The sequence below is a fragment of the Mandrillus leucophaeus genome, unplaced genomic scaffold (genome assembly GCF_000951045.1).
Source record: "Mandrillus leucophaeus isolate KB7577 unplaced genomic scaffold, Mleu.le_1.0 Scaffold56, whole genome shotgun sequence".
In the NCBI taxonomy this organism is placed as follows: Eukaryota; Metazoa; Chordata; class Mammalia; order Primates; family Cercopithecidae; genus Mandrillus; species Mandrillus leucophaeus.
Window position 1 is genome coordinate 6,388,738 of NW_012106030.1, and position 25,496 is coordinate 6,414,233.

Sequence of the window (25,496 nt, forward strand, 5' to 3'; positions counted from 1 at the left end):
CCTGGCTTTAGGTCTGATCCAGTGCAGTCCCATTGGTGGTGGCCACATGGGCTCCTGTGTCACCGCTCCCCCAGGATCCAGGCAGCTCAGTATGGAGAGAGAGACTCCATTTGTTGGCAGGAAGGTAAGAGAAGGGAAAAAGAGTCTCTGCCTGGTAATCCAGGGAATTCTCTTGGATCTTACACCAGATCACCAAAACAGTGCTTCTATGTGTCTGCAAGAGTCACAGCATTACTGGACTTGAGGTGCCCCCTAATGCAGATACAGCTGCAGTAACCAAAGACTTAGATTACAACACATAATACACTTGGAATACCTAGAAAGCCTTCTCAAGAAAAATGGGTATAAACAAGCCAAGACTGTGAAGACTACAACAAATATCTAACAGTTCAATGCCCAGACATTAACAAACATCCAAAGCATTGAGACCATCCCGAGAAACATGACCTCACCAAATAAACTAAATAAGGCACCAGTGACAATCCCAGAGTGATACAGGTACTTGACCTTTCAGAGAATTCAAAATAGCTGTTTTGAGGAAGCCCAGTGAAAGTCAAGATAACAGAGGAGAAAGTCAGAATCCTATGAGATAAATTTAACAAGATTGAAATTATTCTTTTAAATCAAACAAATTCTAGAGCTGAAAAATTCATTTGATATACTGAAGAATGCATCAAAGTCGCTCAATAGCAGAACTGGTCAAGCAGAAAAAAATAATTAGCTTGAAGACAAGTTATTTGAAAATATACCCTCAGAGGAGACAAAACAAAAAAGAATTTTAAAAGAACAAAGCAAATTTACAAGAGCTAGACAATAGCTGCTACAGGGCAAATCTAAGAGTTGTTAGCCTTAAAGAAAAGGTAGAGAGAGAAACAGGAATAGAAAGTTTACTCAAAGACTAATAATAGAGAAATTCCCAAACTTAGAGAAAGATATCCATATTCACGTACAAGAGGGTTATAGAACACCAAGCAGATTTAACCCAAATAAGACGACCTCAAGACATTTAATAAGCAAACTCCCAAAGGTCAAGGATAAAGAAAACGTCCTAAAACCAGCAAGAGAAAAGAAACAGCACACAAAGCGCTTGAATACATCTGGTAGCGAACTTCTCATTGCCAACCTGACAGGCCGAGAGTGGCATGACGTATTTAAAGTGCTAAAGGGAAAAAAAACTTTTATCCTAGAAAATTATATCCAGCTCAAAGTATCCTTCAAACATGAAGGAGAAATACTGTCCCAGACAAACAAAAGCTGAGGGATTTTATCAATCAATACCAGACCTGTTTTATAAGAAATGCTAAAGGTAGTTTTTCAATCAGAAAGAAAAGGACATTAATGAGCATTAAGAAATCACCTGAGGGTACAAAACTCACTGGTAATAGTAAGTAGGCAAACACAGAATATTATACCACTGTAATTGTGATGTGTAAACTGGTAATATCTTCAGTTAAAATACTAAAAGGTGAACCTATCAACAGTAACTACAAAAACTTTTCAAGACATAGACAATATAACAAACTATAAGTAGAAATAATATGTTTCAAAGTGGGGAAGATGAGGTTAAACTGTAGAGTTTTTATTAATTTTCTCCTTCCTTGTTTGTTAGTTTTTGCAATTAGTGCTAAGTTGTCATTTGTTTAAACTAATTGGTTTTATAAGATAATATTTGCAAGCCTCATGGTAACCTCAAGTCAGAAAAACCTACAACAAATATACAAAAAACAAAACACAATAAATTAAAACATACCACCAGAGAAAATCGTCTTCGTGGAAAGACAGAAAAGAAGATCCAAAACAACCAGAAAACAACAAAATGGCAAGAGTGAGCCCTTACATATCAATAGTAAGATTAAATGTAAACAGACTAAACTCTACTATCAATAGAGAGTGGCTGAATGGATTTAAAAAAAAAAAAAAGACCTTGCAATCTGTTGCCTATAAGAAACACATTTCACCTATAAAGACACACACAAACTGAAAATAAAGGGATACAAAAAGATATTCCAATGCAGATGGAAATCATAAAAAAGCAAAAATACCTATACTTACATTAGACAAAATAGAATTCAAGACAAAACTCTAAAGAGAGGCCAAGTGTGACGGCTCATGCCTGTAATCCCAGCATTTTGGGAGACCAAGGTGGGCAGATCACTTGAGCCCAGGAGTTCAAGACCAGCCTGGGCAACATGGTGAAACCTCATCTCTACCACAAAAAAAAAAGAAAAAAACTATATAGGGAGACAGACAAGGTCATTATATAATGATAAAGGGTTTGTAAGAGGATGTAAGAATTGAAAATACATACTCAACCAATACTGGAGCAACCAGATACATAAAGCAAATATTATTAAAGAGATCAACAGAACCCAATACAGCAATAGCTGAAGACTTCAACACCCCCACTTTTATTATTGGACATGTCATCCAGACAGAAAATCGACAAAGAAACACTGGATTTATTATGCACAATAGACTAAATGGGCCTAATAGACATATACAGACCACTTTATCCAACAGCTGCATAACACACATTCTTCTCACCACATGGATCATTGTCAAGGATAGATCATGTGTTAGGTCACAAAACAAGTTTTTAAAAAACTCCAAAAAATTGAAATCATATCAAGTATCTTCTCTGACACAATGAAATAAAACTAGAAATCAGTAACAAGAACAACTCTGGAAACTGTACAAGTACATGGAAACTAAACAACATGCTCCTAAATGACCAATGGGTAAATTAAGAAGAAAATTAAGGAATTTCTGGAAACAAATGAAAATGGAAACACAACATAACAAAACGTATGGGATATAGCAAAGGCAGTACTGAGAGGCAAATTGATAGATATAAGTGCCTACATCAAAAAAGTAAAAAAAAAATTTTTTTTGAATAAATACCATAATGATTTATCTTAACTAGAAAAGCAAGAGCAAACCAAATCTAAAATTAAAAGAAATAACAGAGCAGAAATAAATGAAATTGAAACAAAAAATACAAAAGATCAATGAAAGTTTTAAAAAGAAATAAAATTGACAAATCTTTAGCCAGACTAATAAAAAAAAGACCAATGCAACAGAATAGAGAACCCAGAAATAAATCCATACATCTATAATAAATTCATTTTTGACAAAGGTGACAAGAACATACACTGGGGAAAGGACAGTCTCTTCAATAAATGGTGCCGGGAAAACTAGATATCCATATGCAAAAGAATGAAGTTGGACCCCGATATCTCACCATATACAAAAATCAAATCAAAATGGATTAAAGATTTAAATTTAAAACCTCAAACTATGAAACTACTACAAGAAAACATTGGAGAAACAGGTATATAAAAAGGTGCTCAACATTATTGATCATTAGAGAAATACAAATGAACACTACAATTGAGACATCATCTCAACCCAGTTATTTTATTCAAAAGAATATTCTGCTGTGCAGAAGCTTTTTAACTTTATGTGATCCCATTTGTCTAGTTTTGCTTTGGTTGCCTGTGCTTATGGGGTATTACTCAAGAAATCTTTGTCCTGGAGAGTTTCCCCAAACAAACAATTCTATGTCCATCCAAACTAAAAGTTAAATGTGAAAGTATGATGAAAATATTTTCAGACTTGCTGGGTCTCAGAAAATAATGACCATTTCTCTAGCCATTCTCCAGAAATTACTGAAGGATATGTCCTGCCAAAATGGAGTCAATCAAGAAATAAGTATACAAAAGCCCCTGGAAATGGGATCTCCACAGAAAAGACACAAAAGGAATTTTCATAATGACAGTAAAGGAAAAACGTTAAGATAACACCTGTGCCACGGCCAAGAGAACCACCTTTGCAGGCTGGAACCAAAGGCCTGAGGACGTCACAAGGGAACCCTTGCACTGTATACTCAGTCTAGTGCCTGGCTAGTGCTCAGTCTAGTCCCTGGCACAGAGTAAGCACCCAGAAAATGTCCACTGTTCATGCTAGCTACTGATCTGATCAGAATCACACAAAAAGATGTCTCGCTTAGTTTTCATCAGAAATTCCCCAAGGCCTACAATGATCAGGTAATGTGTGGAAGCAGTGTGCCTGTTTGAGTACCCCAATGCTTCTTAAGTTGTGCTCTAAAGAATAATAATCCCACCAAATGCTCCTCAGTAATAGGGATCCAAAGCAAGTAAAAGCATGGAATGTGTCCATACTAAACGCTTTGAGAAATCCTGTAGCAGAGAAAATGGCTTACCTTTGTATCATCCAACATTTCCCAAATTTGTAGTTGAACATGAAACTCATTACCAGAAGTGGTGAGTGCATGAAATTGGCCGGGCGCGATGACTCATGCCTGTAATTCCGGCACTTTGGGAGGCTAAGGCAGGCGGATCAGCTGAGGTCAGAAGTTCGAGACCAGCCTGGCCAACGTGGTGAAGTCCTGTCTCTACTAAAAATACAAAAATTAGCTGGGTGCGGTGGCACACACCTGTAATCCCAGCTACTCAGGAAGCTGAGGCACGAGAATCACTTGAACCTGGGAGGCAGAGGTTGCAGTAAGCTGAGATCGTGCCATTGTACTACAGCCTGGGTGACAGAGTGAGATTCTGTCTCAAAACAAACAAAAAAAAGTGCATGAAACTACTGCTCCATGGAACCCAATTTAGGAAGTGACAGTAAACTCCCTGGGTAAGAGCCTTCAGCTTAACACCATCCACAAGCTCTTGTTGCCCAGGCTGGAGTGCAGTGGTGCAATCTCAGCTCACTGCAACCCCTGCCTCCCGGGTTCAAGCGATTCTCATGCCTTAGCCTCCTGAGTAGCTGCGACTACAGGCACATGCCACCATGCCTGGCTAATTTTTATATTTTTAGTAGAGATGGGGTTTCACCATGTTGGCCAGGCTGGTCTTGAACTCCTGACCTCAGGTAATCTACCCGTCTCGGCCTCCCAAAGTGCTGGGATTACAGGCGTGAGCCACTGTGCCATGCCACTTTATTATGTAATTTTAAAGGAAATAAAATCTTGCCCAATTTCACAGAAACAGTTTGGTAATGTCATCCAATTGTATAAAACAACAATAAATGGGTAGCTTTAAACCTACAAAGCCCAAAGGTATTTTATAGATATTTTGTCTTTATCTTTATCTCCACTGTGATAGCACACTGCATGGTGATTTGCAATAAAGGTTATATCTTATTTTGAAAACAACTAGGGCAATAGAGAAGAATAAAAATAGAGTTCATATGCAAAATAGGCCACAGTCTACAAAGGAGTCCCACGGTATTACATAAGTGAGGAAATACTCCTTCCCTGTCTCATAGTGCCAAGCAGTATTTAGCCATATGATAGATATAAGTGCCTACATCAAAAAAGTGTAAAAAAAAAAATTCAAATACCATAATGATGTATCTTAACTAGAAAAGCAAGAGCAAACCAAATCCAAAATTAAAAGAAATAACAACAAAACAGAAATAAATGAAATTGAAACAAAAAATACAAAAGTCTGTAATTGTCCCAGACATTGGACTAAATACATTTAAGCAGAAATGGCCTACGTTCTTTAGTAGTGTGCTGGTACTTTCCATAAGGACAAAATTAATACAGAGGTCTAAGAAATGAGTGAATACCCAGAAGGAAAATATGTCAATGCTTGCAACATAATTTGGCATTTAGGGATAGTGAATAAAGTCTGGTCATTGAAAGGGAAAAGGTAAATTGCATCTACTTAACCAAGGAAAATTTATTGATAAAGATATAATTATGACTATTAGAAGAAAATGTGTAAGTGCTGAGCAATTAGAACAAAGAAGAGAAAATGAAATACTCTGGTGATTAGCAAGGGGTGGGGTACATGGTAGGCACTAAATAAATGTTCACTGAAAAATGAAAGTGGTAACCTAGGAAAGGGTATGTGGTAACCTAGAAAAGGGGATGGGGCTCGTAAGTCTAGCAAGTCATGAAACATGGGGAAGGAAATTCAGACACAGAGAAAGGCTTGGGTTGCAGAGCTTAAGTCCTAGAATGTTTAAGTAACTGTTTTTAAAAATGGGATTTGGTCATTTGATAAATAAACTAGAGGTAAGCCCCCAAAATATCTACCTTCTTCAAGGTCTCCAAACCCTGGAAAAGAGGGTCTAAATGCTGTAGGCAGTCCCCAGCTAAGATGTGTGAAAGTAGAGAGGAGCCATTATTATATCAGACCACTACAGAGAAAAACTGCTTGTTAGTAATGACTCACTCCTACCACCTCGAAAATAGAAGGGATGCAAATCAATCATCCCCATTTAAAAAGTTAATATGAAATACTGGAGAGTGGAAGAAGAGACAAACAGGAACTCCCCAAAATCTCCCAGCTAAGCTTCAGGGTCTGCTGTGATACATCAACATTTTTATCACTGAAGGAAGACAAGTCAAAACACATACACACGAGAGCTTCCCTCACTTGTCCCCCCACCTCCCCTTTCAAGCAGTCACACAGGCACATCCACCTCTTAACCAGCAGCTGTGTGTCAGTCTGGCAGTTTCCAGAAATCACTAACCATTGATAGATCCTTTGACTCTGGGTAAACTGGTCTCTCCTCTTTTCTCCCTCATTCAATAAGCTAGGAAAATGCTGTTTATCCATTCTAAGTATTTGTAAATGAAGCTTATAAAATATCAGATTAAAATGCAGCATCAAGATGTTCTAAAGCATGGGTATCAGGAGTGTACCATCACTCACTGCTTACAGTTTGCAGCCCTTAATTTCAATTGTCACCACAATATAGGTATAATTGACCTACATGCGCGCGCGCGCGCGAGCACACACACACACACACACACACACACACCCCAACAAACACTGACCCTGTGCTGACTACTCTGTGCAGAATGCTCTGAACATTTATCTGTGTCCTTTACATGTGACCTATGGTCCAGGATCTGCTGATAACTCTAAAGGACCAGGCCCTTTCCAGGTTTTATATCTCCCCAGGCCTGACAGGGGAAACAGGCAGTTGAAGAGGGAGAAAGGGTAATAAACCCTATGGCTACGTCTTCCTCCTCCCTCCACCCTGTCACCCCCTATGATAGGCATCTCACCAACATTCATGACGTCAGACACCTCCCTAACCAAGCCTCCATGTGGGCCCTTCCTCAGATTCCAGGATGAAATGCTCAGAGTGACCCAATTTCACTTCTTTCAGAAAAGCAGATAAATCATGCTTCAGTCTTTGGTATGCCAGAAACTTACCATTGGGGTGGATGGACATTTTATCTGTAGTAAGCTACAGAAAGGTTCAGACCTGGCAGGGCACAGTGGCTCACACCTGTAATCCTGGCATGTTGGGAGGCCAAGGCGGGTGGATCACTTGAGCTTAGGAGTTTGAGACTAGCCTGGGCCCCCATCTCTACAAAACTATAAAAATGAGGCTGGTGTGCTGGCACTTGCCTGTAGTCCCAGCTACTTAGGAGGCTGAGGTGGGAGGATCACTTGAGCCCAGGAAGTCAACGCTGCAGTGAGCCAAGATGGTGCCACTGCACTCCAGCCTGGGCGACAGAGTGAGACCCTCCCTCAAAAAAAAAAAAAGGAGAAAGAAAGAAAAAACAAAAAAGAAAAAGAAAAAAAGAAAGGTTCAACTTGACTTTGGAGGCAGCAGAATTAAGGAAAGGCTGTGAAACTTGTCGGAGTCCCTGGTATGGCAAGAAGGAAAGAGGCCCTGCTTAGAAGTAATGGGTAGCATCTATGAAAAGGGAGGCAGGCAAGCCAAACTCTGGAGCTGGGGAAAAAATAAAGATGTGACAATCCCAAACTAATCCTCCTGCAGAGGATCATACTAATAGAAGAACCTCCGCCCACACCTCAGTGTCCCCAACCTAGTAACTCCAGGTCTGGCTCCTCCAGCTCTGCATTCCTCTCAGACCCAAACCCAGTTGGATCCCTGACCTCGAGGCTCTGGCCTATACCAGTAATTCAACCTAGGGCAACTCTGCATCCTACGACAACAGGGTAACATGAGTTCTTGGCATTCTGAAGCGGAACTCCTCATTTGTTTTCCCACTGGAAACCCATGGCAACCTACACAGCATCGGCACCACAATGTAATAATTAAGATGAATTATGGCTTACATAGAATTTTATGGGGTGCTTGCATGGAAAATGTGATCTGAGTATCAAAATACCTACTTAAAATGAATTTCTGGAATGAAATCTTCCAAAGGTTTGAAAATACCTCTGTAATTCAACACCTCACAAACTTTTCCTTGTGAAAACAAAAAGCATCTTCACTCTGAACCCTGGGTACATGAAAAAATAACCCCCGAAAGAATTTACTGCAGAAGTCTCAACCCTGTATCAGCTATAAAAGAATGCTTGCCTCGTGGCACCTCTCTATATAGTGAACGAAGGTTTAAGAGGGCAGGATATGAAAAGAATCCTTTTTTTAAAAGGGCTAGTATTTTACTCCACTCAAATTGAGCCATACATCTTACTAGTACTCAGTCAGCTTTTAATTTTTCAGTCTCTCAGTACTAAACTAGATAGCAAAGTGTACATTTTGAAACTAACTTTTATTAATAGAATTTGAATTCACAATAAACCTCAAGAAAATTACTAAGGCCTCTCGCTGTACTAGAAGTTTGTGGCACAATATATCATTCCAATTAGTGGATCATGAAGGTGTGAAAAAATGCTGATCTTAAGAATTTTTATCATACTAGTACTTGATGTAATAAAATATGACCCATATATCCCACAGTACACATTGCCATTGAGATGGGAGTTGTGATCCACCAAGGGATAGAAAACCTATATTTCCCTGTCATTCATTCCAGAATTTACAAGGAACTCAAAGAACTCAACAACAAAAAATAATAAGAACCCCGTTAAAAAGTGGGCAAAGGACATAAATAGACATTTTTCAAAAGACGACATACAAATGGCCAACAAGCATTTGAAAAAATGCTCAACATCACTAATCATCAGAGAAATGCAAACTAAAACCACAGTGAGATATCAACTTATACCAGTCAGAATGGCTATTCTGAAAAAGTCAAAAAACAACAGATGTTAGCAAGGATGCAAAGAAAGGGGAACACTAATACACTGTGGGTGGGAATGTACGTTAGTACAAGCTCTATGGAAAACAGCACGGAGACTCCTCAAAGAACTGAAAATAGAACTTTCATCCTATTCAACAATTTCGTTACTGGATATCTACTCAAAGGAAAACAAATCATTATACCAAAAAGACACCTGCACTTGTATTTTTATCACAGCACTATTCACAATAGCAAAGATATGGAATCAACCTAAGTGTCCATTAATGGATAACTGGAAAAAGAAAATGTGTGTATACAGACACACACACACACACACACATTGTAGGTATGTGTATATAGATGTAGATACACACATACATATAGACACAAACACACACAATAAAATACTATTCAGCCAAAAAAATGAAATGTCTTCTGCAGCAATGTGAATGGGACTGGAGACCATTATCCTAATAGAAATAACTCAGAAATGTAAATTCAAATGGCACATGTTCTCACATATTAGTGAGAGCTAAATAATGTGTACACACGACATAGAGGGTAGAATGATAAACACTGGAGACTCAGAAAGGTGGAAGGGTGGGAGCAGGAAGAGGGATGAGAAATTACTTCATGGGGACAATTTACATTATTCAAGTTATGGTTACACTAAAAACCCAGACTTCACCATGACACAATACATCCATGTAACAAAATTGCATTTGTATCCCTTATATTTACACAAATTAAGGAAAAAAGAAAACCTGTATTTCTGTTATAGGGTGAACACAGTGGCAAGAGACACCAATGAATAATAAATCTTAGCTTATTAAACAAAACTAGTGTGCCACTTGGTGATGTCACCTTGGTGCCTTCATACACACTTGCTTCCCAGATTTGATACCCCTTAGGAGGTGACACGTGAGATAGCACATTTTCCTAATGTGCTTCCGGTTTTGTCTTCAGAGTCTCTTGTGACTGGGAACCAAGCAAGTGCCTGGACTGATTCATGGCTGAACCAAAGAAGCTCAAGTTTCAATGCCTCATAACTCTGAGGATGAATTGCAGTAACGCTTCATGCTTGGGGCAATGAAGGCAAACCATGTGCAGGTTGTAGCTATTAAGAAATTCAAGAGCATGACTGCTCAAGGGCAGTCACCCAACAAGGTCATAATATTCAGACAGCCTTCTGCCGGCACCACACCTGCTCCCAATCAGTCATCAGGAGTCTAAAAATCACAAGTTTCATGGAAACTATCACAGAACCACACTGGGAATAAGCCAGGATTTGCAACAAAAAGAATACTGGCCCATGTGTGGGCACACAGGCATGCCCACTCATGCAAAGTGAAAGAGAGCCACATCCATCAAAATAATACAACTCTTATTTTTGCTTTTTTAATACTTTGCATTGAAAATGTACCTATAATTATCAATACAATGTAAGTCAAAGAGACCAGGCTATTTTCTCTGTGGCCTTTTCAATATTCCTACAGAGACCTAAATTCACTATACTTCTTGTGTTCACAAGGGTTTTAAAAGCACATTTTTTCATGTACCAAATATTAATAATACCAATTGACATGATCGATCATCCAAAATGCTATTTCAAAGCAATCATCATTACTGTTTTAGTCATAGTGGAGAATGTAGCTAGTTGCCAGCCTCTAAAGCGTATCTCAAGGCACTGCAACTCAAGTGGAAAGTGTAACAAAAACATGTGCTGGCCAGTTAAGCTTGGTATTTAAATGCAACACTAAAAATGCATTTCACACCCAACTTCATCAATCACCAACCAATCCTACTTTGCATCTTGGCTACCAAAAGAAAATGGGATTTGTTTCCCTGAAGAAATATGTCACTGCTCTGCTTGAATTATTAAGCTTTACTATTACAGAGAGAAACAGAGTCAAAAAAGAAAATGAAAAGAAAAAGGAAACAAAATTAGACCCAGGTTGCCATCTACAGACTGATAGAAGCATTGCTCATTCATACAGCATTTGGTAACTGAATCAGTAAATATCAATTTTACAAAAACGAAAAAATATGTGACTACAATTTTAATTATTAAAAAATCAAGATAACCTATGAAGTCTTTTTCTAATTAAAATGAAAATAGTATATAAGAACACTAGATCAAACATTTGCACAAGTTAACATATGCTAGAAAATAATCATAGCTATTCACCCTAACCCTAAAATTTATCACTTTGAAATAAAACTAAACAGTTTATTTAATATCAAATTTAAAATACATTGTAAGTAGGAAAAGCTATGTAAATTTTATCTCTAAAACCAAATTTTTGCATTTTACATTATTATGAGTTCTTACACCCTTCACTTTCATTTTGCTTCAAATTCTTATTGCTTTTACCTTTCTAAAGAATAAGAGCCCTCTTGAAACATGAGTATTCAAAAGCACATACTCAGTTCTAATTACTAAAATAGATGACATTAAAGTAAAAAGCAACTTTAATAATAAATGAATATGAAGGCTGAATTAAAGAGAGAAAGGGAGAGGGGCTTTTGCTATTATAATCTGGAAAATTTCTATAGTCAAAGACATCTGCAGGGAGATCCATTAAGAACCAAATTGCTCAATTTTCAGTAGTATGGACTTAAGCTAATATGCTTAAAGTTATCAAGTGACGGTTTAATCTAGTGAACTGCACAAAATCCTTTTTCATTTTTCCTGGAAAAAAAATTGTCTTTGGAAGCCAAGATTCATTTTCCAGGTTATATGTTCTTTCTATACAAATGAAAAGATACAAAATGCTTCTAGATCAGTGGTACAAGCCTGTTAGTGGAGGAAAAACAAAAAAAAAAAATTCATTCCCTAAAACCTTCCTTTAAAAGACATCAGTAGCGTTTCATGTCACGAGATCCAGCGGTTTAAAAACCTATAATACGCACATTATAAAACCACATTGGAAAATATAGACTTAAAATGGGCTATTATATCTAAAACAACTACAGAATTATCTAAAGAAAAAAATAAAAGAACAGGAAAGCTTACACCTTTTCTTTTTAAAATATTATTTGCTTCAATATTAAACACGTTTTTTCACGCCCACCAACACATATGTTGTTAAAAATTACTTGTGGATTTCTACAAAAGCAAAACTACCAATAACTCAATTTTTTTTTTCTTTTTTTCCAGGCAGGGTCTCATTCTGTCACACAGGCTGGAGTGCAGTGGCAGGATCATGGTTCACTGCAGCCTCAGCCGCCTGCGCTCAATTGCTCTTCCCACCTCAGCCTCCCAAGTAGCTAGGACTATGCCACTAGCTACTTGGTGTATGCCACTACGCCCTGCTAATTTTTTGTATTTGTTTTGTAGAGACAGGGTTTGACTATGTTGCTCAGGCTGGTCTCAAACTCAAGCAATCCGACCACCCGCCTTGGCCTCCCAAAGTGCTGATATTACAAGCATGAGCCACTGCACCCAGCCAATAATTTGACTTGTTAATGAAGGTTACTTTCCTATGAACAAGGAATATGTTAATACAGCCTCTTATGTTCTCAAGTTTTTACAAATGAGATAACCTGAAAAGATGATCATTCTCTTTCTTCCAAGGGACAACTACCTAATTTAAAGACTTTTTAAACATACACTGGAAGTAAGGATTGGGATTTCTATAGGCTAACAAGAACCTCACAGAAAAGAAGCAAATAACATCTTATAAAAGGCTTTTAACAACAACAACAACAAAAAATGAAAAGTTTAAGACAGGTCCTGTTTCACAGTGGGTATTAAAATATTACAGAATTAACTATTTTTTAAACTTCCATCATTCATTCACTCAACATTTATTAAGTGCCTCGTATCTATCAGACTGTGCCAATTGCTGGGAATAAGAAAAAACTAGTAGGACATAGCCCAAGGCTTTGGGGGCTTCACAATCTAGTAACTATTAATTTTTTAAAGCCTCTCTCATTTTCAGTGCTCAAGGTAGGGTATGTTCTTCAGGCCTAATTTATTTTCTTTGATTCCTGTCACATAATAGTCACTCGGTAAATATTTGCTGACTGTATTACACCCTAGCCTCCTTCTTCTCTACTCACGGGAAAGGACTGTACAAATTTCAAGATAATCAAAAATTTAAAGAGAAATCTTAATAAGAACCCACATTTTTCAGACAGATAATGGAGCTAAAGAAAAAAAAGTCAAATGAGTTGCCCAAGGTCAATGGCAGAGCCGGGATGAGAATCTAGGACTCCTGACTTCCAGCTAGTCTCCATCATTCAGGTCTTTGATGATTTAGACCCCTCCGCTTCTCTATGGAACTGGTTCACCCATTTTGCCTGTTCTTTTAACCTCACCTCACGCATCTTTGTTCTGACTCTTTAATCATTTGTGCAGCTTCCTCTAAACCCTCACAGGAGTTCAAACTGTCTCCTCAGCTGTGAAGTTCATATTAGCTCTAATAGTAATGTGACTCTTCATATCGACTTTGAAATAAGCTGGAGCTCCCAGGTGGAAGATAGGGCTTTGCCCATTAATCTGAAACCTGATTCCGTCCGTCCTCTTCCTGGCACCCCTCACTGTTCCACGGGTAGGCGGGGTGTGGAGTGTGTGAGGGGATCTCAGGGCAAGAGGAGCAGTAGCCATTCCCACTGGTCTGCTTCCCAGCCAGTCATTCCCACCCCAGCGTCACTCCACTCTGAGAACATGCTGGGAATAAAACCAAAAATCGACCCTCTTCACAAAAACCTAACATCAAAGTTAACAATTTTCATTGCACACTTCCACTTCCTTAGTCTACCACACTTTTATCTCATACCAGTGAAATCTTGGACTAATGCAATTTTTTATTTTATTTTATACCATCTCTCACCTGCTAGTGCAAGATGAAACTACATCTAATTTTGCTGAATAGGTTATTGTTTACTGATAAAATGTTATGTCTGTTCAGTATTCTCTTGGTTATCAGTATAATTAACAAAATGACTTTTCAGGAAAGATGATCTTTGACTAATAAATCATAATGAATGTGGGCAAGGGTTACAGACACACAAATAAGAGACCAATATCATAGTAGTTGTAGGTAAAAATATTAATCAAGCAATATCAGTGGGAGCAGAGGACGAAAAAAATGTACTTTTAAAATAAGACTACCACAAGACACATTTGATCTCAAAACAAGTATCCTCATGGCACAACATCTAATTGCAAATAAAAACCAAGCATAAAAACAGCAGCATCTCTCATATACAAATACAATTTTCTTTGAAAACTCTCATATATGAAAATAAGGAATAGCTTCTGTGGGCCCAGAGAAACAATGGATCTATTTAAGAATTAAAATTGTATCACAGCCTTAAGATAATAACAACAACACACTTACCACTGTTTGGAATGGTTTCTTGTGAATTCTTTAATTTTACATTTTGTTTCACTTTCATCAGTTTTTCTGAATTCACATCTTCTCTTTTCCCTTTCCTCCTCGGGGGCTGAGGAGACGAGTTGTCACTGGATCCAATTGTTGACTTAGATTGGCGATCATTTCCCTAAATGGCAAAGTATTAGACCTTTATTACTAGCTAATGAACTCTCAAAAAGATTCCCAGTAAATACATGTCATTAACTATTGGTAAGCAGGGCAGGGGCAGGGAGGTGTATTGTCCTGGTTCTACAACTGTCCATCTTTATACATTAACTCCAAATGTATCTTCCTGGAGGCAAAAGGATCTAGCAGAGGAAGGAGGATAAAAATAATAGCTAACAATCACTGGGTTTTTTTTAACATGTACCAGGTATTCTATAAAACTGTATTCACTCAATCCTCATGCTAGCCCTAGTTACTAGCTCACTAGCCTCATGCTAGTGAGATAGACACTACTGTTAACCACATCACTGTGTAGATGAGCAAGTGGGCTTTAAAGGATAAATCTTGTGTAAGGTCCTGTAGCCAGTCAGGGGCAGAGCAGCTGCCTCCAAAACCACTGTAAATCCACTGCCTTAACAATCCTCTCACTCCTGCACCTTTCTGCAGAATCAGCCAGTGTCTACTGGATGAGAATTGGTGACTTCCCCCAGAGTGATCAATTAATCTACAAATACCTTCTTAACCAGTTGTCACTATGGGTGTATAGATGTTATCCTACAAGCAGCCATACACTGTGCTTGTAGAAATTCTCCAAATATTAATGAGTCTGTTGGTGACCACCACGGTCTCTAAGAATCACAAATCCAGAGCAACACACAGACTCAAGAGGCTCAGGACCACATGTCCCCACTTGTTCCTGAGGGAGCTGCGCAGCTGCTTGCCCCTACTCCTGCAAGGCAGCCAGGGTGATCACACCTTCCATGGTTATCTCTAGTCCCCATGTGTCTCTCACAATGAAGACCCTGTGGCTGCCAAAAGTGGACTCCTCCACACAAGAGGGAGGTTGAGTTTCAGTGGCTCTTATCACTGGGCCAGTACAGTCCCCGGGGAGCCACATAGCAGCCACTGCATTGGGGGCTACTGCAAGGAACAGCTGTGCTGATACTAAGCCTCTGCTTGGCCACTGCTACAGCAAGAAACTGCCTCTTGCCAGGCATGGTAGCTCCAGACTGTAGTCCCAGCTACCTAGGAGGAGAGGTGGAAGGATCACTTGAGGTCAGGAGTTTGACACCAGCCTAAGTGTAGTCCCAGCTACCTAGGAGGCAGAGATGGGAGGGCCACTTGAGATCAGGAGTTTGAGGCCAGCCTTAGTCCCAGCTACCTAGGAGGCAGAGGTGGGAGAGTCACTTGAGATCAGGAGTTTGAGGCCACCCTAAGCATAGTCCCAGCTACCTAGGAGGCAGAGGTGGGAGGATCACTTGAGGTCAGGAGTTTGAGGCCAGCCTAGATCAGGAGTTTGAGGCCACCCTAAGCATAGTCCCAGCTACCTAGGAGGCAGAGGTGGGAGGATCACTTGAGGTCAGGAGTTTGAGGCCAGCCTAAGCAACATAGCAGGACCCTCCATCTCTAAAATTAAAAATTTTAAAAATCAGCCTGGTGTGCTGGTGCATGCCTATAGCCCCAGCTACTCAAGAGGCTGACACAGGAGGATCACTTGAACCCATGAGTTTGAGATTGCAGTGTGCTGTGATCATGCCACTGTACTCCAGCCTGGGCCACAGAGTGAGACCCCCATCTCTAACAAAAAGAAAAGAAAAAGAAAAAGAAACTCCCTTTTACTAAGGCAGTCTTGGCTCTCAGATGCTCAGGTTCTAAACTTACCTGAGAGTATATGGTGAGAGGCTACAGGTAGTGGGAAAAATGCAAGTTTTAGAAACCCCAAATACATGGCTGAGAGCTACTGCTCTGCCACTGAGCACAAGGGACCATGGGCTAACTAACTCTTAATTTCCCTAAGCCTCAGTTTCCTCATTATTTGAGTGGAATTAATGTACTTGCCTTTGGGTCTAGCATGAGGATGCAATGATAAGGCTTATGGAGTGACTAGTACAGTGCGTGATGTATAGTGTTGGTTAAATAAGTATCAGAATGCTTTCTTCAAGAGTAGAGAGTTAATCTTTTTCTTAAAAATCATTTCAAACTCATACCATATTGAGTGTAATCTTTATGCAACATCTGTACTATGCTTCTGTCTAAAAGTAAATGTAGTAATATTAAATAAACAAATCTGCCTAGAAAACTATTATAACTGTTCATTTTAAACATTTATATATTCAGTCATCCAGAAGCATTTAAATGGATTTAGCCATCATCCAATTAGGAATAGAAAAATTCACAGCTTTACAAATGAAGTTATTTATGCTATTTTGTCATAGCCTACAAGTAAATGAATTATGCATAGGTTTATTAACAGTATGAAAACTTGTCCAAATCTATAACACTTTTTGTGTAATTTAATTTCCTATTCCAACTGCAATTTAAACATACAGTTTCCATTTAATTATTATGGTAACTGCAACCAGAGGTTTCTTTTTTCTTTTCTTTTCTTTTCTTTGAGGATTCTTTCTTGAGAATCTTAAGCTCTTCCATAAACTGTCTGGCAGAAGAAATAGATATATGATTATCGTGGAGGTTCCAAAACCATCAGCCAAGTCTCATAGTCCCTTTTATTCTCAATGGAGTCTTTCATCCCAAGATTTTAATATTTTAGTTTAGTTTAGTTTAGTTTTAGATGGAGTCTCAGTCTGTCATCCAGGCTGGAGTGCAGTGGTGCGATCTCAGCTCACTGCAACCTCCACCTCCTAGGTTCAAGCGATTCTCCTACCTCAGCCTCCCAAGTAGCTGGGATTACAAGTGCCCGCCACCACACCCAGCTAAATTTTTTTGTATTTTTAGTAGAGACAGGGTTTCACCATGTTGACTAGGCTGGTCTTGAACTCCTGACCTCAGGTGATCCGCCCACCTCAGCCTCCCAAAGTGCTGGGATTTACATGCGTGAGCCACCACACCTGGTCGATTTTTAAAATTTTAAAGCTTTAGATGAGAGGATCAACCTTTCACAAGCAGTTAGCAAGCTTACTAGAATGTTCTGAGTTGCTGTTGAACTTGCAAGGACTGGAATGGAACCCAATGAATGAGAAACCCTGGCGCTCAGCAGGATCATTTTCTACAGCTCTCTGGGGAAAGCATTACTCACAAAGGGGCACGAAAAGGGAGACACAGAAGCCCCACTCTGGAGTGCATGTCATTCTAAGTCACCTCTCTTGTTTATGAATAGAGAGGAATGTTCTGATTTATCAAATTTCTGATAAAAACACTCAAAAAAGCGTAATTTTGGAGCATTAAGAAAGACTAATTGATTCAAATAACTATATAATGCATAGATTTGGCAGTTGACACTCATGCATTCAATTATTGAGTAATAACTAATTTCCAGTTCCCATGAAAATGTGCCAAAAACATGTAGACCAAAAAACATCCAATTTAAAATAATTTTGTGAGAAGTTTGCCTCAGTGAGCAGCCTTCACAATGTGTGTATTTCATGGGTGCACCCAGAGACATTATAAGCTGGGGGTGGGGGGCGGGGACTAGATGGTGACTCCATCTGACATTTCTCTCATCTGCATATCTGGTGATGACAAGAGTAAGAAGCCCTTTTACCTATACCAGCTTCAGTTTCCCCCATGGCAAAATGGAGTTTGGGAGTGTGAGGAATTTATCTTAATATGTTTATAACTTGCTTCACAGTGACACTGTGATACTTGGATAATAATGAAATGTTTTTATCAAAACCTTATAAAGCATAATATTTGATCCTGTAAACTACTGACCATAAGACATATAAGTCAAATGGTAATAAGGACAACAAAAGATCACATAGTCCTCGGTTTTCACTTTCAAATACTTTCCTGATTTTTTTCATCTTTTCCAATAGAGGGTGCTGTGATTCTACCTGGTGTCACCTTGCCACTGGAAAACAGCCTTCTGCAGATGGGTATATTTTTCAAGCTCAGGGAATTTAAGATAATTTATTTACGTCTTCCTTTTGCTTTTAAGGCTAGAATCACAACTTAAAATTTTCCTCAACGTGCTAATTTCTGTGACTCTGGCAGCACTGAGGCTGTATAAGAAATGACTTCTGGTCTGTCTTGCTTTGCACAAGGCATTCCCCTGGCTCCCTGACCGACTCAATTATGCACCAGCAGGGGTCCCTGTGTACACTATGGCAGCTGCTTTCTCTCCTTCCCTCTCAAGTTCTACCAGTCCCTCATCCACACTCTCTTCTATATGCAAAAGAGCAATTCCTAGAAAGCCATGTAAGGAAAAATAAATTTCTAAAACTCTAGTTCTGTGACCACTTTGATTTGCATCATGAGCTTAGGGTGCCTTCCCCGTTGATTTTGCAGTGGTTCCTAAAGCTGGAAGCTAAGCTCTCCCCACACAGTCCCCTTCACTCACACCCTTCCTCTCAGTGCCAGGCAGCTAATGATCTATAAAATGCATGCATTCTCCAGGGAACCGATTCATTCAAGGAAAGGAGTAAATTAATCCTGTTAAAAATCGAGCTTGTGACTTTGGATTTACTGGCATAGGAAGTTCTGTGTGGCTCAATGCCAAACATTCACACACTGCCTAAGCCAAGTTAGTGAGAACTTACCAAGCACCAGGCACTGTGCCAGGGGTTAGTCTCCTCTACTCAAATGTAACCTCCTGAAAGAGGCCTTTCCAACCTCCCAGCTGAAATAGCACCTTCTCTCACCTCCTCTTCCCATGTCTTCATGTATTTTTATTCGTGCTTATCCCTGGTGTATATCACATGTATTGTACATTTGTTTCTGGAATGTAACCTCCGTGCATTTAGTACTTTAGAATCTCTGGGCCCTGAAGCACCAGAACAGTGCCCAGGACATCATATGAACTCAATAAATAGTTGTTGGATCAACGAATCAATCAATGACCATATACTCAAAGAAGAGTTATAATAGATGTCCACCTCCACTGCAGCCACCTGTCAGACTCACCTGCATGTGTCCCACATACCTGTATGTGTCCCACGGCCTCCTGCATCTATTCTTGCCCCGACCCATTTCTCTATAGATACCACAGCCAGAATGAGCACTTAAAAATGTAAAGCAGGCCACGCATGGTGGCTCGCACCTGTAATCCCAACACTTTGAGAGGCCGAGGCAGGTGGATCATAGGTCAGGAGTTCAAGACCAGCCTTGCCAAAATGGTGAAACCCCGTCTCTACTAAAAAAAAAAAAATACAAAAATTAGCTGGGCATGGTGGCGGGCGCCTGTAATCCCAGCTACTTGGGAGGCTGAGGCAGGGACTTGCTTGAACCCGGGAGGCGGAGGTTGCAGTGAGCCAAGATCATGCCTGGGCAACACAGTGAGACTCGGTCTCAAAACAAACAAACAAAAAATTAAGGCAGATTATATCATTTCCTCCCTATAACCTTCAAACGGCACCCCATCAAGAAATAAAATCCAAACTTTTTGCATGCCTGCATGATTGAGCCCTGCCTGCCTCTCCAATTTCATTCATGGCCTTCTTTCTTCCCTCCTCACATGCCAGGCTCTTTAGCAAGGGCCTATGTGACTTTGTTTCTTCTGTCTTGGATGCTCTTCTTCCCCTGCCTCATCCCTAGCACAACTGGCTCTGTTACATATCATTAAGGTCTCAGTTTCAGACAATTTTATATACATCATGTCCTGCCACATTTTATTTTCCCCATAGCACTTATCACCATCTGAAACTATTTGTACATTTCTTTATTAGTTGATCATCCGTCTACTCCCATTCATCCCATCCATACCCCCAACCAACACACACACACACGCGCGCATGCACACACACTAGAATGAAAGCACCATAAGTCCAAGTCCTTGTCTATCTACCACTATACACTCAGTGCCTACAGTAGTTCCTGGCACTTAGTAGGAGCTCAGTGAATATGTTTGGAATGGATGACGGATGGAGTGGATGAATACAGGGTGCTATGGGAACACTGTAGAAAGAGGGACAAACTCTGCTACCATTTTTGTAAATCATAGCATGGAATGTTTGACAACTTTGCTTTCTATGGGATGCAAATATACCTTGTAACTCTGAGTCTTTGTTTAACGTCACTTCCTCCATGAGGCCTCTCCTGACACACCTATCTAAATGTATTTTTCTTTTATTGTCTCTCATATTACTCTACACTTTTCTTTCATTTTTATCATACTTCATAAATATCTATTGATTTATGGAATCGCTTGTTTCACCTTTGTCTCCTCAAGTAGACCATGAGTATCAGAGAGAGCATCAGATCTTTGCGCTCATTGCTATATTCCTGGGGCTTACTACAGTGCCAAACACGTGGAAAATTCAATCAGATGAACTGATCTGATGACCTTGATGTATCACAGTATTCACAGCACACAGTCTAAAAAACTTACAAATGAGCAAGAAATAAAATTGCATGTGTTTACCTACACATGCATTTTAAAGCAGGAAAGGCTCTACACGTTTTTAATGAAAATTTTAGTCTTTCAAATTTCACAATAGTAAAACATATCATTCAATCCAAAGTTCAGTCACTGTGAATACAAAGAGTTGGGTCATGACTTTGGTCCTGACATCGACTTTCCCTGTGACTTGGGGTCAATTTATTCAATTACAATGGGTCTTTGTTTAACCATCATTCCTCTAGCTGCAGTGTGAGAATTAACAAGCTAACATCTATATAGTACACAGAAGGGATTCTGCTACAAAGTCCTGAAGAAAAACAAAAAAAGCAAAATACAATTTCCAATCCCTAATTTCATGAGTATTAGCTTTATAGTTGCTCTGATATTGTTTTCACCTACTAAAATATTCTTCTCACTCCTCTTTCACCCCACACCTGTGAAGTTAGGTTGCCTCAAGTCTGGGCCCTCTGTAGTTCTCACTGCACCATCTTCCTCGAGGATCCCCTCATCCATTCTCTCACTTGGCAGCACCAGTGAGACCTGCTCTGTGCAAGCTGTGCCAGGTGATGAAGTACCACAGTGACGCTATGTCTGCTATTCAACTGGGACCATTACATGGCTGATCAAATCTACAACTCAGGCCAGGTGCAGTGGCTCACACATGTAACCCTAACACTTTGGGAGGCCAAGGTAGGCCGATCGCTTGAGCCCAGGACTTTGAGAACAGCCCGGGCAACAAGGTGAAACTCTGTCCCTACAAAAAACACAAAAATAAGCCAGGCATGGTGGCACATGGCTGGAGTCCCAGCTACTCAGGAGACTGAGGTGAGAGGATCACTTGAGCCTGGGAGGTTAAGGCTACAGTAAACCATGATCATGCCACTGTACACCACCCTGGGTGACAGAGTGAGACCCTGTCTCCAAAAAAAAAAAACAAAAACAAAAAACCTGCAACTTCAGTCCTGATGCGCTTGGCAGGCCTCAGCTCTGCCATTTACAACTGCTTGCAGCACACTTTCAACTAAGTTTCCTGATGATACTTCCAACTCAACATGTTTGAAATTACGTAGTCATTCTTTGCTCTGGCTGCCCTCTTCATGGCCATAGAACTACCATTTTCTCAAATTCCAAGCTTAAAAACCTGTTATCTTTGGCCCCAACCTCTCCATTAACCCCTTGTATCCAATCATCACACAAATCCTTTGTTTCTTGGTTTCTTCCAGATCATCACTTCCTGCTGCCTCTGCCACCTCCCCAGTCTAGGCTCCTTTCACCTCATACCAAGATAGTTGCAACTGCCTCATAATCATCGACTCGTCTATGGCTTCTCACCATGTGAATTCTTTCTCCATGTAAAAGATCTGATGTTCCCAAAATGGACTCAGATTAGTACTATCACCTCTCAGAAGCCCTTGTGGGCTGCCCTCTATTCAAGGATGAAGACTAGATTTTTCATTCTGCTATTCAAGGTCATGTAATAACTGCTACCACCTACCATGTCAGGCACATCAGCCCCCACACCAAAACGGACCATGTGTTCCAGTCAGCCCAAGGGACTCACTGTCCCGGGGCTCGGGAGCAGGAGCTCTGAGCTGGCTGTGTGGATGCAATTCCTCCCCTGCCATTTGCTCAGCAGGAGGCTTTGTTTGTATTGTGCTGTATTTTACGTTATTTTGTTTCATTTTTTTTGAGACAGGGTCTCACTCTGTTGCCCAGGCTGAAGTGCAGTGGGGCAATCTCTGCTCACTGCAACCTCCGCCTTCAATGGGAACCTTTGAACCTGTTACTTCTACTCTGTGTAATTGCTTTTTTCATTCCTTCTTAAATGTAGATGACAAAGATGCCTGCCTTGTGGGGTGAGGTTAAATAAATCACTACTGTAAAGAGCTTGGCATAGTGCTGAGCCCTCAAATGCCTGGTAAATGTTAGCCAGTGTGACTGCTTCTTCGCATGCCGTCTGCCCCGTTCTTCTCACCCTCCCTTGGATCTGAAGGTCCTCTCCCCTCATCTACCTTTTTCTGAATTTTAAACAGTTTCAAAGGCAGAGCTCAAATTCAACTTCCTCTGTGGACTGCTGCCATTGTACATTCATTCCTTCCCTCCCTCTCATGGTCACCAATCTCTAGATATGTGGTGTTTAGCATTAGCTTGTTTGTTGCCTTTTTAAGCTATCTTCTTTATTTCAAGTAGATTATAAGTTGCTTGAGGGCAAGAGCTCTATTGATTTTTATTTTATTTTTGTCATAAATAGTACGAGAGTCCCAGCTAATGAGTTCTTAATAAATATCTGTTATACTGAGTTTGGCATTACTTATGTATACAAAATTATTTTTCTTTCTTTCAAGAACTTCACATGATATAACCAAAAAAAGGAGGGATCTAAATCATCATTAGGAGACAATATCATTGCCTAAAAATCATTTACTTTACAAAGTACCAAAATAAGAATGTTGCTTAGTTAATTCAGGGTGTGGGTGGAAGATGTCAAATCAGTTCTGATCACAACTTGCCGGGTAATTCAACCAAAAGGGAAGAAAGAGAAGCTTCTGCCAGGAAGAACTGCCAAGGCAACACTCTGGCATGACATGGAGCTCACCCCATCAGGGAGCACAGACTGAAAATACGAGTAGGTGAGGAAATTACCTACTAAATGCTGTCATTGCTCCCACAGAGTAGGTATTTAAAAATGTTTGCTGAATTAACAATAAATAAATGATAAATGGAAATATTCAGATGGCAAACTAAATACTTGGAACAATTCTCAATCTTTTAAATGAACATTAACAACGATTATCCCTTTTCTCACCAAAACTTCCCTTTCAGTCTTTGTTAAAGATAGAAAACAAGACTGGATGATCATTGATGTGACCTACTACATCAGTTCTTACAGTTTGATGTATTATTGCCAAGATTTTAAGTGCAATATAAATTATGTCAGGTGTATACACAAGGAAAAAAATTAAAAATACATGTTCTAAAAAATGTTAGCTCTGTTTAGGACCGTAAGTGTAACACTGAAGTTCTAGTGCTGTTTCACTTAATTGGTTATACACCACAAAGCCGCTAAGTTTTATCTCTTGGAACTTAATTGAAACCCAAAGGACAGTCTCTTTGTATCATATAAAAAATATAGAAGATTAACGAGGAAACCATCTGATACTTACACTCCCTTTAGACTTTCTGGATCCTACAATAGGAGGTAGTGAAGAAGCTTTCTGACTGTGGAAACAAATTGAAATTTAGAAATCTGAATGTTGTTTACAAATAATGTACAATGCAAGATAATTAACATCCCCACCTGGAAGTCAACTGTTTACTGCCGTGTTTCACAAAAGGTAGGTAACATACACTTTAACATATACTTTCCCAATTCGCAAAGATCATAAAATTTCCAAACTCCATCCCAAAAGATTTGTGATGTTTTCCTGTATACTATTTTAATCAATGCTTACAAATAAACTTTTAGTATCGCCTGAAGTTTGTATAGCATTTTTATCCAGATCCTAAAGTGTTCTATTTACATTTCAAAAAATTATTCCCAAATGTGAATAATGATTTTTCCAGACTGAGTTAAAAACAAATTTTCTTTGTTTCTGTGATGTCTCCTATCTCTACCTCTGATAGAATAGCAGAGATAAAACGCTGGCATTTGCATTCAGGTAGTTTTTAAACAAGTTGTCCTCACCAAAAAATTAAAAATTCTTTTAGGCTGTAAGAGTAAGTTGTTTTGTTGATAACTGTATTATTAGGAAAAGACCCATCTTGAAACCCAACTGAATCTCTCCAAAAATAGGACACATATATAAAAAAATTCTTATTAATTGTATGAGAAAGGCCAACGTGAGTTACAGTTTTCTTATTACCATCAAGTACGCACTGTTGTTCACAGCAGGTTAACCCAGGGTTGCCTAGCAAAGATGGCTAAAGGATTTGATTTCATGGATGGGTAAGATCGGTTAGCAATAAGTCCGTTGGTAAATAATTCAAAAGTGCTAGAAAATCATGTGCTCTTGCATAGTTCAAACACCACCCCTGAAATTCCATTTCATCTATTACTTATTTAGAAGCTCTTGGCCAGCCTCTCCATCAAGTTACACAAATTGTGAATTAATTGCAAACAAACTGGTGATATTCTGCTCTATCTCTGCAGATGACAACCACAAAAAAAAATTGGTTTGCAATGGCAAGGTGGCCACAGAATCTCTGGGAGAAGCAACAGAGATGGATCCCTGGGCACCATGAGCAAGCCGAGAGGTCTTGCAGCAAGGGCCAGAGCTCTTCTTGGGTGACTCCGCAATGTATCTCCTCAGCTGAAATAAAGCATCTTTCACAAATATATGATGTTTCATGGAGAAAAACTGTTTACAGTATATTGCAATTAAAAGTATAATCCTTAAAATCTTACATGCATTAACTGTATACCCATCCTCCCTATTTGCATAAGTGGGATTATGTTGTTTTTATAGTTTACAGTTATTAAAACAAGTATAAAATATTATGGGTTTTTTAACACTCTTGGATATTTCTATCCAAACCAACTGAAAAGTTATTTGGTCTAGCAACTATTAAGACACAAAAACTTCTAATAATGTTTGCTATAGAGAAGCTCATTGCCCTGTATCTTCTTCACAATAATAAATTTTTGTATTTACTATAAATTTCA

The 25,496-nt window shown here is 39.3% G+C and overlaps 1 protein-coding gene across 3 annotated transcripts in view; it reads right to left on the reverse strand.

Moving 5' to 3' along the window:
* DCDC2 (doublecortin domain containing 2) overlaps positions 1–25,496 on the reverse strand; it is a 234,902-nt gene that overhangs the window by 113,861 nt on the left and 95,545 nt on the right. For all 3 annotated transcript variants that reach the window (XM_011998171.1, XM_011998170.1, XM_011998172.1), the window contains 2 exons: positions 23,998–24,052; positions 14,335–14,497 (listed from right to left, as the gene is read on the reverse strand). In XM_011998171.1, the coding sequence (XP_011853561.1) occupies positions 14,335–14,497; positions 23,998–24,052 (218 nt within the window). The remainder of the gene's footprint in view (positions 1–14,334; positions 14,498–23,997; positions 24,053–25,496) is intronic.